The sequence below is a fragment of the Rhinatrema bivittatum genome, chromosome 8, assembly GCF_901001135.1.
Source record: "Rhinatrema bivittatum chromosome 8, aRhiBiv1.1, whole genome shotgun sequence".
Taxonomy (NCBI): domain Eukaryota; kingdom Metazoa; phylum Chordata; class Amphibia; order Gymnophiona; family Rhinatrematidae; genus Rhinatrema; species Rhinatrema bivittatum.
The window spans coordinates 153,864,910-153,876,930 of record NC_042622.1 but is presented as its reverse complement, the minus strand read 5'-3'; the positions used below and the strand labels follow the sequence as shown (position 1 = coordinate 153,876,930).

Here is a 12,021-nt window from a genome sequence, read left to right as displayed (position 1 = left end):
ACAATCCATACGGATCTTCCCTGTTAAGGATATATTCTGGCTGCCATCCTGGACAAATGAATATATAAATTCCCATACTTAATCCAACACTCAGCCCCCACCCCCTGCCCTATCACCAAGGTTGGGGAGGGTTAGATTAAGATTGGGAATTTGTATGCTCATCTACCCAAGATGTGTAGAAATTATACAGGACGACAACAAAACCTCACTTAGATATTCTTCAGGCGGTCATGCGCTACAGCTGGCAGCTGGGACATAGGAGGGACCTTTTTTTCCATGGAGTCTATTTTCAAAGGGTTTAAGCCCCTAACTATAGAATTAGGTGACTAATCAGACCCTTTGAAAACTGACTAGGCCTGAGCATCAAAATTTATGTCCCTAAAAAGTGGGCAGCTATGGAGTGGAGAAAAAGTTAGGCATCTAGCACCAATTTTCAGTACTAGGCATTTAAATTTGAGTGCCTAAATCTAGGCACATGTAATGCAGCCCTAAATTTCAGGTACCTACATTTAGGAGAATTTTCATCTGAAAGCTCAGGTGGCTAAATTTGACTGAAATTTAAATCTACTATAATAAAGGTATTGAAGTGAAGCACTAAGCAATTTTTGAACATTCACCCTCAAATATTTATCAACAGGGTTCATGAACTTGGGAAGTGGATGATGGTAAGAAGCAGGGCTGACTCCAGGCGTGCAGGGCAAATCAGCTGTGTGGGACTACGCTCTCTCCCCCCACTCACTTGTGCCTTTCTCTCTTCTTGCTCCTTGCCCTCAGTATGATCCTTTCTCTCATTCACTCCTGTTGTGATGGTTTCTCTCTCTCTCTCATACCAGCCAGTCAAGAGCAGTGCTTCTTACTGCTTCTCCTCTGCCAGTTTCAATCTGAAGTCTGAACACATGGTGCAGGTTAGTCCCACAAGACTACGGGGCCCCGTGGGTTTCACATTTCGGTCTGAAGTTGGCAGAAGATGGTAAGAAGCACTGCTGTCCTGCCGGTGGCAGGGGGAGAGGAAAGGATCATGCTATAGGAGTTATAATAGCATAAGAATATAAGGCTTGCCATACTGGGTCATACAAAATGACCATCAAGCCCAGTATCCTGTTTCCAAAGGAGTCCATTGTCCAAGCCAGGTCACAAGTACCTGGCAGGTTCCTAAAAGGTCAATAGATTCCATGTTGCTTATCCCAGGAATAAGCAGTGGATTTCCCCACATCCACCTTAATAATGGTTTATGCACTTTTTCCTCCAGGAGCTTGTCCAAACCTTTTTTTTAAACCCCGCTACACTAATAACTTTCACCACATCCTCTGGTTACAAATTCCAGGGCTCAGTTATGAGCTGAGTAAACTATATTTTCTATTTGTTTTAAATGTACTACTTAGTAACTTCATTGCATGTCCCCTAGTCTTTGCATTATTTGAAGGAATAAACAACTGATTCGCGTTTACCCGATCCACGCCACTCGTTATTTTATAGACCTCTATCATATCCTCCCCTCAGCCGTCTCTTCTCCGAGTTAGAGTCCTAACCGCTTTAGCCTTTCCTCATAGAAGAATCGTTCCATCCCCTTTATCATTTTGCTCACCCTTCTCTGTGCCTTTTCTAACTCTGCTATATCTTTTATTTGAGATGTGGTGACCAGAACTGCACACAATGTTTAAGGTGCAGTTGCACTATGAAGCAATACAGAGGTGGTGGGGTGATGGGGTGGTGGAAAAGGCTGCAGCTACTGTGGCACAGCACAGAGAGACTTTGCTGCAGGCAGGCTGGGCCGGTGGCGCCTCACTTGTTTGAGAAGAATTTGCTTGCCGATGCCCGGGATCCCCCAAAGTGCTGGGCCTGGGCCGCTAATCCTGAGTCACCCTACCCTGGGATGGCTCTGCTAAGATTTTACTTATTTAATTTTTGTATTCCACTTCTTCAGACACTACAGAGCGGATTACATTCAGATACTGTACCGTCATTCACACCACACCATATTTCCCTTTGAAATCAGACTCAAGGTGGGTTTTGCTCAAAGATACATTTTTTAATAAAAAAAAATCATATTTATATAATTTTTGTTGGCTTCTTTGATTTTTTTTTTTTTAGGCCATTGGCACCAGTTTTGCGAGTTTCCTGTCAGGGGCCAAACAGAAAAACCCAGGGAGCAGCAAAAGAGATATTTACACATAGAAAATTTAACGGATAAAAACAAAAATAAAAAAGAATATTTGAAAATAGCAATAAAATTAAACGAAGGACACCAGATTGTGTGTGTTAACATGCACCTGTATGTTGGTCTATGCATTTGCATATGTGTATGAATGTATGCATTGTATGTGATATGTGTGTATATATGTATGTGTGTGCATGCAATATTTATATGTGACTCTGAGATATGCATGTCTGTAGGTGTGTGTAATGTGTGTGTATGCCTGGGTGATATGTGAGTCTACGCAGTTTGTGTGTATATATTATGATGAAAATCAGTAGCTGGAGAACATCTTAGCAATTTCTAGCAAATCATTTTTTCATTACGTTATAGCAGGTGAAGTAGGGAAGAGGCCATGCAAAGGATTTTACCCTATGTGCCCCTCTCCATTACTCACCAGCACTATACCCCAAAACGTTTATACAAGTGCCATTCAAGAAAAGTCACATCCCCTCCAACCCCATCAATTTGAGGGGCAGTGAGGCAGCCTCCTTCTCACTTCCCTTATAATGTCCACCTGGATCCTGGGAATAGGCCTCCTGGTCTGAGAGGTTTGCCCATCTGGATCATTATTTCCAGCCTAAGATGGCTGACCTGTTCTGATTCGTGGGTAGGGTGGGTGGGTGGATGAGGAGGGAGGGAGGGGAGGCAGGCCCTCTACTCCAACCCCACCCCTTGCAACAAAAAAAAACAAAACAAAAAAACACTACAGTGAATGTCATCAGGTCCTCAGTCCCTGTGGTTAGCCTCCACTTCTGGTCCACATGTAGGTAGTTCAAGAATATAAGATCCCAAGAGACTGTGTTAATTGTCCGGAGAACAGGCCAGATGTGGTTGGTCAGGGCTACCCACACTTCCCGTGCTGGAGCTGCCATCCCCCAAGTCCCTGGGCCCACAGGGCAGGTTCAGTTCTGAGGGCCCCATCGGGCTGGCACCAGCCCGACCTAGGCACTCCTCCTCCAGCACCAAGCACAATGCCTTCAGCTCCACGTTTTCCTTGGCCAGATCCTCCTGCAGCTGCTCCAACTCAGCCAGCTTCTTTAGGTAGCCCCCCAGATCCTCCCGCATTACCTTGGCAGCATGGTGACCAAAAAGCTGCCACTCCCGGGCCAGTGTCTTCACCTTCAATCGGTCATCATCCAGGAAGCAGCAGAGCTCCCGAAGTTCCTGGTTCTCAGCTTGGAGCCGGTGGTTCACCAGCTTCAGTTCACGGATCTCCAGTAGGTGCTCCTGCAGCTGTTTGTTGACCTCCTTAATCAGCTTCCCCCTTTGGATCAAGGCCGCAATTTTCTCAGCCTCCTCCATTCTCAACTTCTGTACCAGTTCCTCTTTGCTAAAGGCCAAGATCTCCTCATCAGACATCTTGGAGAGATCCTTGTTGAGTATGATCTCCCCCTCTCCGTTCATGCTCACCTCCTGCATATGAGGATGTTGTGGCTGGCTAAAAGATATTCCTTTACCAATTTCCTCTCCTCCACTTTTCTCCCTTTACTTCACTCTGATCCTCTTCTCACCACCCTTCTTTTTCTCCAGTCTTCTTATTCCTTGTCCTGCTCTTCCTCTCTTCTCCTCCCTTTTTCTTTCTTCTCCTCTTCTGAAAAATAGCAGCTTCCAGACGTGTCCCTGTAAGGCAAATCACAGATCAATGCAGAAACTGACAAGCATTAGCAACATTTCTCTAGATTCAGATTCAAATAACTTTATTGGCATGACAATTTGATACCCAAGTATTTTGTGACGTTTATCTTAATTTCTCTTTTGCAAAAGGAAAACAACACATAGATAGATACCGATATAAAACACAGTTTCCTTTATGGAGCAGCTGTGATTTGCCGCCATGCACAAACCTACGACTTCCCCTCCTAGAGAAAGGAGCACAAAAAAAAAACAAAAAAAACCACCAGCATCAGTATCAGGGGCCCAGAGGCTGCGAAAGAGGAATCCCAAAAGAAATGAAACTAATTCTCACCTTACACGGCTGGAGCCATCAGGTCAGGTCCTTAAATTTCTCTGCAAGGAGGTCGCCATCCCGCCTCCTCTCCTGGGCCGCCGGAAAATGTAATCCTGCAGCCAGCTCCCATCGGTCACACATCCAGCAGTGGGATTTTAGCTACGAACATGTGGATAAAAGCATGAAAACCAATATGCCAGGATCGGAGCAGAGACAAAAGCTGTATTCACAAGTCACAAATCCATATCCATGCCGATGCTTTGCCTATAGAATTTTTAGCAGGAAGATACACCACCAAGGAAAAAAAATATGCTGAGTGCACAGATTCTAGGTCTCTTCTCCAGGTCTTGCAAACCCTAGAAAAGAGATGATCTTTTTCTCCCTGGAAGCTCATTCAGATCTTTTATCCTCCAGAGCTGAAAGAGATTTACTGGAAGGGGCTTAGGCTATCTGTGCAAATAACAGTATTCTAATAGTGAAAAAAAAAAAAATCCAAAGGGAGGGGGGCTTGCAGGTAGAAGCTGAGGAGGAGGAGGAGGAGAATTTGGAGCGAATGCTGATGGGAGCTGCTTTTACTGGTGATGCTAGAGAGGAGGAGGAGGAGGATATTAAAACGTCAGGATGGAAATAATAGGAGGCAAGCCCCAGCCAGCAGTACATCCTGCCTTGTCTGCCGGACAATAGAAGGGGGAGGGGGGTGCTATTCTCTTCCACACCGCGCTCTCCAGCGGAAAGGGGAGGGAGGAGTAATGCAGGCTGCCGGGTATCAAGAGTTTTCTTACCCTGGACAGCCTTAAACCAGTCCTTTTACCCCCGCGACCTTCTCTGCATTTTGCCAGAGTCACCCTGGTATTTTCAGCCCTTGTACTCTCTGCATTTTGCTGGAGTTTCCTCTATTTTCCTGCCTCTGTGCTCTCTGGATTTTTCTGGATCCTATTCTGGTATTTTCATCTCCTGTGCTCTATGCATTTTGCGAGAGTCTCCACCTTGTCCAGTCCCTGTGTTCTCTTCATTTTACCAGAGTCTTCTCTGGGATTTTAAGCCTTTGCAGCCTCTGCATTTTGCCAGCATCTCCTATGGTATTTTCAGCCTTGCACTCGTATCAGGCTGATGCTATATCTTGCACTCAGCCTAGTGCACAGGCTAACGAGCTCTTGGACATGCGTTTTGGATGCGTTTGGTTAATATATGATGTAATAAGGGGATTAGCTTGTCCAAAACGTGCGTCCAAACCAGCGCGTAGCTAATAGCGCTCATCACATGTAAGATGAGGCTATTAGCTATTACCCCTGATGCAAAGCATTACCGTGCACCCTATGCGTATGTTTTAACATGGAAGTCTTAATGCCAGCCCCAGGGCTGGCATTAAGTCTTTACACACACTGAGCCGTCTAAAAAAAAACAAAAAACCCCCCACAAAGCTACAAAAAAGCAAAAAATATAGCTTTTCTGTGGTTCCTCCTACTTAGTATCATCCCGATGCTAAGTAGGAGGAACCACAGGAAGCAGCATGAAATTTTTTTTTGCCAGCAGTCAGGAAATGGTTGCCCATTTATTGAGCGTCTGTTTTCCTACCCCGTGGCTGTGAGTGGATTAGGAAAATGGACGCTCATTAATTGACCATCTGTTTTCCTAACTGGCGCACAACCACTTCTCCTGGGCTCCCAATGCCATGGGCGTGCTAGGGACGCACAATTTATCCCTAATGTGTCCTTTTTAGCATGACCCCCTCATTTAAATAATACATTGCGCGCCTAGGAGAGGTGGCTGGGCGTGCGTTAGGAGAGCGGGCGCTCATCATGAGCACCCGTTTTACACGAGCCGATATTGCATTGGCCTGCAATCTGCTGGAGTCTGCTTCGCTATTTTCAGCCTCTGTGCTCTCTGCATTTTGCTGGATTCTCCTCTGATATTTTTCCAGTCTCTGCACTCTCTGTATTTTGTTGGAGACTTCTCTAACATTTTCAACCTCTTTGCATTTTGCTGGAGACTCTTCTTGTTTGGTCCCTGTACTCTCTGCATTGTGCTGGCATCTCCTTTAATATTTTCAGTCCCTGCACTTCGCTGAGACTCTCCGGTATTTTCAGCTCCTCTGCTCTCTGCATTTTGCTGGGGGTCTTCTCTGGTATTTTCAGCCACTTCACATTGTGCACTTTCAGGCCAATACAGTACAGTGCACTGTTAACCCACGTGTGGACGCGCTAGCTTTACTCCTTATTCAGTAAGGGGTCGAAATGCGCGTCCAACCCCTCTGAAGCTAATAGCGCCCGCAACATGCAAATGCATGTTGCGGGCGCTATTAGTTATTCCCGCGTGATACAGAAAGTAAAATGTGCAGCCAAGCCGCACATTTTACTTTCAGAAATTAGTGCCTACCCAAAGGTAGGCATTAATTTCTCTCGGCACCAGGAAAGTGTACAGAAAAGCAGTAAATCGCTTTTCTGTACACCCTCCAACTTAATATCATGGCGATATTAAGTCGGAGGTCCCAAAAGTTAAAAATAATCAAAAATTTAAAAAAACACATTTAAAATTGGCCCACGGCTCGTGGGTTAAAAACCGGATGCTCAATTTTGCCGGCGTCCGGTTTTTGAACCCGTGGCTGTCAGCGAGTTTGAGAACTGACGCCAGCAAAATTGAGCGTCGGCTGTCAAACCCGCTGACAGCCGCTGCTCCTGTCCAAAAAGAGGCACTAGGGACACGCTAGCATCCCTAGCGCCTCTTTTTACTATAGGCCCTAATTTGAATAATTTTATTTACTGAATCGCACGCACAGGAACGTGGCCTGTGCGCGCACCAGGAGAGCGCGCTCTCCTGCGATTTTTACTGTATGTTATGTCTCCTCTAGATATTTCCAGCTCCTGCTTTCTTCACATTGTGCTGGAGTTTCCTCCAGCATTTTCAGCCTCTACACTCTCTGTATTTTGTTGGAGCCTCTGCTTTGTCCAGCCAGCCCATGTGCATTTTGCTAGCTTCTCCTCTGGTATTTTCCATCCCTTGCACTCTCTGGATTTTTCTGGAGTCTGCTTCAGCATTTTCAGCTCCAGGCATCTCTGCATTTTGCTAGCTTCTCCTCTGGTATTTTTAGTCCCTGGTCTCTGCACTTTGCTTCTCTGGCATTTTCAGGTCTTGAACTCTGCATTTTGTTGAATCTCCTTTGGTATTTTCAGCTCCTGCGCTCTCTGCATTTTGCTGACCTATCTTGCCAAATCAAGCAATAGGCCTGTCAGAGTTCTACAACCCTTGATTCAGCTCCCTGCAAAGTTCTATGTGACCTCATCTCACTTCAAACACCATTTCCTTCCTCCAGTTCTGCCTTTGAAAAGCTTTTCCCAGCAGTATAAATCTTAGAGGGAGTGGTGGTTTCCTTCTGCATCTCAATGAGGCTGATGTACCCAATAGAGTAAAATTTTACAAACTCGGCTTCATGTGAAAAAACAGAAAATAGTATGCATTATTAGCAATAGCATGCATTATTTCCTGTTTTAGCATGCAAACCTGAGGTTGTGGCATTTTTCTGCTTTACAAGTAACAAAAGTTTGCACGTAGATTTCCGTGTTGCAAAATTGTATTTAAATTAATAGTTAATGAGCTATTGTGATGCAAAATCATGCAAAGCAGCTCATTAACTATTTAGTCCTAGGTAAACTATGCAAGAAATTTGCTTTGCAGACCAAATTTTGCAAAGAAATTCAGTGTAGCAGAAAACGTTAGGTAATGTTTTTCTATGCAGCTCATCTGCATGAGTTAGAAAAAACCATGACAAATGCAATAGTGCATGCAAAAATATGCTCTTTAGTTCAGTCACCTCAATGTGCAGAAAACATCAGCATTTATCATCTGCTTGGCTGAATTAACTGTTTTAGTTTAAAGCTGCAATGCATGGTACTGATTCTATTTGAAGTTAAAATAAACAGTCATCAGTAAGATCTGCCATTTCCATTCTGTATTTCATTTTTTCCTGAGGAAATAGTCGTGTTTAGAAAGTGTCTGAAACTGTGGCCTGGTCGGCTGCTCCTGCTGTTAGAAATTGGGAATGCTGTTCCTCTATCATCAGAATCTCAATGTAGCTGTCAAACTGACATAAGCAAAATATGAATGCAGCACGAATGGCTGAAAAGCAGATTTTCATCAGAGTCGAAATGCAGGTAAAGCATGACTATAATAGGGACATCTGAAAAGGTGACTTAAGGAAGGTAAGTTTGAAAAACAGAGATTGCAGCCATAATAAGAGGTGAATGCCTTCTATTATTAAAAAAAAAAATGTGCCAAAACCTATGTACTAATTCTGTTTGGGTCCAAAAGAAAGGATAACTGAGAATAAGATCAAAAGCAGAAACAAACAGTGCCGTAGGAACAGGTAAGTTGACAGTTTGAGGAACCTTAGGCTTTTATGTTAAAAAATTATGAAATTAGAGACTTCTTCCCGATTTCTCCTAACAGGTCTTACCCATGAACAGATCAATAACTGCTGATCTCAATATTTATTTCCTGTCTTTGTACAGAGGAACCAAATGTTGGTGGTATCCACATCTCTTTGGCTGCCCCCCCCCCCCCCCTAATATTTCCTCATTCTGAACAGTGTCATCTAACCTGAATAAAAATGAGGGGCAAGGGGCAGCAAGGCTTAACTAGTGCTCTTTCCACAACAGGAACATTGTGGGGAGGGCATTTGCTAGGACTAATCTGCAGAGAGCTGACCTAGCAGCCTTCATCCTCCCCCTCCGCAGTTGCAGGGAATGGATTCTATTCTCTCTGCCTTCAGCTCCCAACAAAGCCTTCCCTTTGTGTGTCGCCAGCCTCTCCCCTTCCGGGCACATGGGCCAGCAGCAGGGCAATAAAAGCTTCCAGCTCCTTATCCAACTGGGCTGGTGTGGTAAAAAGCTGGTCCTTTATGTTCGTGGTCAGTGACAGAAAGAGGATTTCAAAGCTGCAGGTGTGTTTTTCTCTCAGCTGATGCTGTTAAGTTACCCAATGACACCAGAGGAAGACAGAACACTTCCGTAGCTTTGCAATCCATTCTCTCTGTACAGCATTCAAACGTGTGGGTGTGGGTGTGTGTGTGTGTGTGTGTGTGTGGGGGGGGGGGGGGGGTTAATATAAAAAAGAGATTTTTCACCAGTGAACTGAGCAGATCTGAGCCAGGAATCACAGTGCAGAAGCACACAGAAGCATCATCTTAAAGGAAACAACTTATTACAGGTTTACGACCAGTGCTAAAAACCCTAATAAGGTCAGCACGGAACACATTCTGAGCATCCAGCGCTGCCCTGCAGTCACTGTGTAGCATAGAAACTTGTAAACAGTAAGCAGAACGGGGCCACAGAGCAGCTGCAGTGTTCACCCTCAATAAATTATAAGCACTATTCTTAATCTCCGCCTCTCTTGCCAATACAGCCACTCCCCCACTCCAGAGTCTCTGGGCCGCAGCTTTAAGCAGTTTCAGGGGATAAACACCGTGGAACCAGAAGGAAAGGCGGGTATGGCTCTCGCTTAAAGGGTAATTATCACAGCAGTTTCTGTGGCTAAAAAGTGTTTTACCCATGTACATCGGCTGTCTGAAAATTGTCCATCTTCAATGCAGCTAAAAGTGAAACAACACACATACGTTTATCTGTATTGAGAGGAGGCATTCCTGGGGAGAGGCAGGGGGAGGAAATGTATGAGCATATATAGCATTTTAAATCTGTGGGTGCACTTTTCTACCAAGCTGCTAGTTACACAAAAAGCAGGTGCAAGTGTCTGCGTGTACTTTGCAGTCATAGCAGTTTTCAAAGGGAAAATATGCGCACACTTTCCCTTTGAAAATTGGTACACAGAATGTGGGTGAACAGTACATGCAGACTTTGCACCAACCTGGGCAGTTTGAAGATTGCTCCCTTAAAGAGAGAAAAAAAACGAGCCCCTTCTAACAGTGTGAGTCCTGGGCTTTTCCTACGGGCATCAAGGTTATCAGAGTCATTAGATAGCTCTGTGAATATAGCACAAACAGCTGGAAAGTTTGTCTCTTCATCACATCCCCAGACGGACATCACCCTGATAAAGTAAAGCATGAATACAGCACGGACAACTGAAGAATGAATCTTCATCACAGCCCAATGCAGGTGTCACAGTGATAGGCATGCAACATGAATACAGCACAGATAGGTGTATAATAGAGACTTGTATGTAAAAAGTTCTCATTTCTTTTTTTTTTTATTCTTTTTTTTTTTTATTTTGTTTGATATTTACTTTGGTTTGTTCTGTTTATTAAAAACAAAATAACCAGCATAGCAACATTGCAGTTATTTTTGATTTCCAAAATGAAAGGAAAGGAACCCCCTCCCCCACATACACAAATTTCAGTAAGAATTCTTTTGTTTTGTTTTTTAATTAAATAAGGTTAGAACATAAGTATCATGCTGGGTAAAGCCAAGGGTCTATCAAACCCAGTATCTGCCAATCCAGATCACCAGGAATTACTTGATGGGTCTATTCCTTGTTGCTCTGTCCCAGGGATAAGCAGTAGTTTGCCCCAAGTCTACCTGGCTAATAATTTTTTATGGATTTTTCTTCCAGAAACTTTTTGTTGTGGTTTTCATTTCATTAGAAAACAAATACATATTCCTGCCGAATAGTGATTCTTCATCAGATCCCCGACCATGAGTCACATAATACACGCAGAGCATTAATACAACACAGAGAGCTGATGAATGTACTTGATTACAATTACTAAAAAAATAGATGATGTGGCCAAAAAGAGAGTCATTTTCAAATATCCTGTATAATTTATGTTACACAAAATTTTCAGAGCAGACTTTGAATATTATCACAACAAATCTACCCTTTACAAAGTATGTGCATAAATTTAAACCCCATCCAAACAACGCCCCCAGGAATGCCTCTGCTCAGACCAGGTAAACCTACGCATGGGTCTGGACATTTACGCATATCTTTACCTGCGTATCTGGTGGGCATTTCTGTAAAACATTGTTTTACTCTCAGAAGTCCCTTTCACAATTACCCCAAACTGTATGCACCCTTTTATTAAAAGAAAAAAGGTGCAAACGGAACGAATTAAATATATTCATGCAAAAAAAAAACAAACCCCAAAACACAGGTGACTTGGGAGTAAGGAAAGAGAGCCAACTCACATTTGAAGGTTTTAAGCTGGGAACCCCAGTACTGACTCCATGCGATCTGGTGCTATGTCTCTGCACTGAGAAGGCAATGCCATGGGATTCTGCAAAGCCAGAGGTGGCTTCCTGGAAGTTCATGTTTTGGCCTGCGTCGTGGCCTTAGGCTGTGGACATCCGGAACGTTCCCATTGTTCAGTTTCCTCCAGCTCCAACAATGGGGGTTGGCTCAACCTCCCCAGAGCTCCGATCTAATCGACAGACACCCACCACTCTTTCAAGAAACAACTAGAACAACCGGAGAAGCGACCTTGCAGGGGCTGGAAGGGATTCAGAGGCACCCCTCCCCAACACCCACATTAAAACTACTTAAAAAGGACGTTCACCTCCTTTCTGCTACCAACTCTAAAGCACCCTGAAAGGGAGTATAGTAACGGTGCACTCTTTCTGAGTTTCAGTAGTCATCCCCTTCCCCATAGGCACCCTTTCTGGTGTCTTTTCACTTTTAAGAACGCCTTGTTTTTTTTAAACAGGTTTAAACCTCCTGCTTTGACAATAGTCATTATATCATTGTGTCCCCAATACAGCTGGGTGGAACACAGTTAGCCCCTCCCCCCTGTGGTTCAGATTAATTGTCGATTAGAACACAAGAAGTGCCATGCTGCGTCAGACCAAGGTCCTCCAAGCCCAGCACCCTGTCTCTGACGGTGGCCAGTCTGAGTCACAAGTACCCAGCAGACCCCTAATAGTTGAGATATTTC

At 44.2% G+C, this 12,021-nt stretch overlaps 1 protein-coding gene across 1 annotated transcript; it reads right to left on the bottom strand.

The window, feature by feature from the left end:
- Positions 1-2,021: 2,021 nt before the first annotated feature.
- On the bottom strand, positions 2,022-11,648 carry CCDC85B (coiled-coil domain containing 85B). The gene is made up of 3 exons (XM_029613473.1): positions 11,279-11,648; positions 4,164-4,304; positions 2,022-3,817 (listed from the first exon to the last, which is right to left on the bottom strand). Exon 3 carries the CDS (start codon positions 3,614-3,616, stop codon positions 2,999-3,001), a length of 618 nt encoding a protein of 205 aa, XP_029469333.1. The 5' UTR covers positions 3,617-3,817; positions 4,164-4,304; positions 11,279-11,648; the 3' UTR covers positions 2,022-2,998.
- Positions 11,649-12,021: the final 373 nt, after the last annotated feature.

What these genes read in the sequence shown, in the direction of transcription:
- CCDC85B (XM_029613473.1), bottom strand. Translation starts at nt 3,616, where the DNA reads ATGCAGGAGGTGAGCATGAACGGAGAGGGGGAGATCATACTCAACAAG.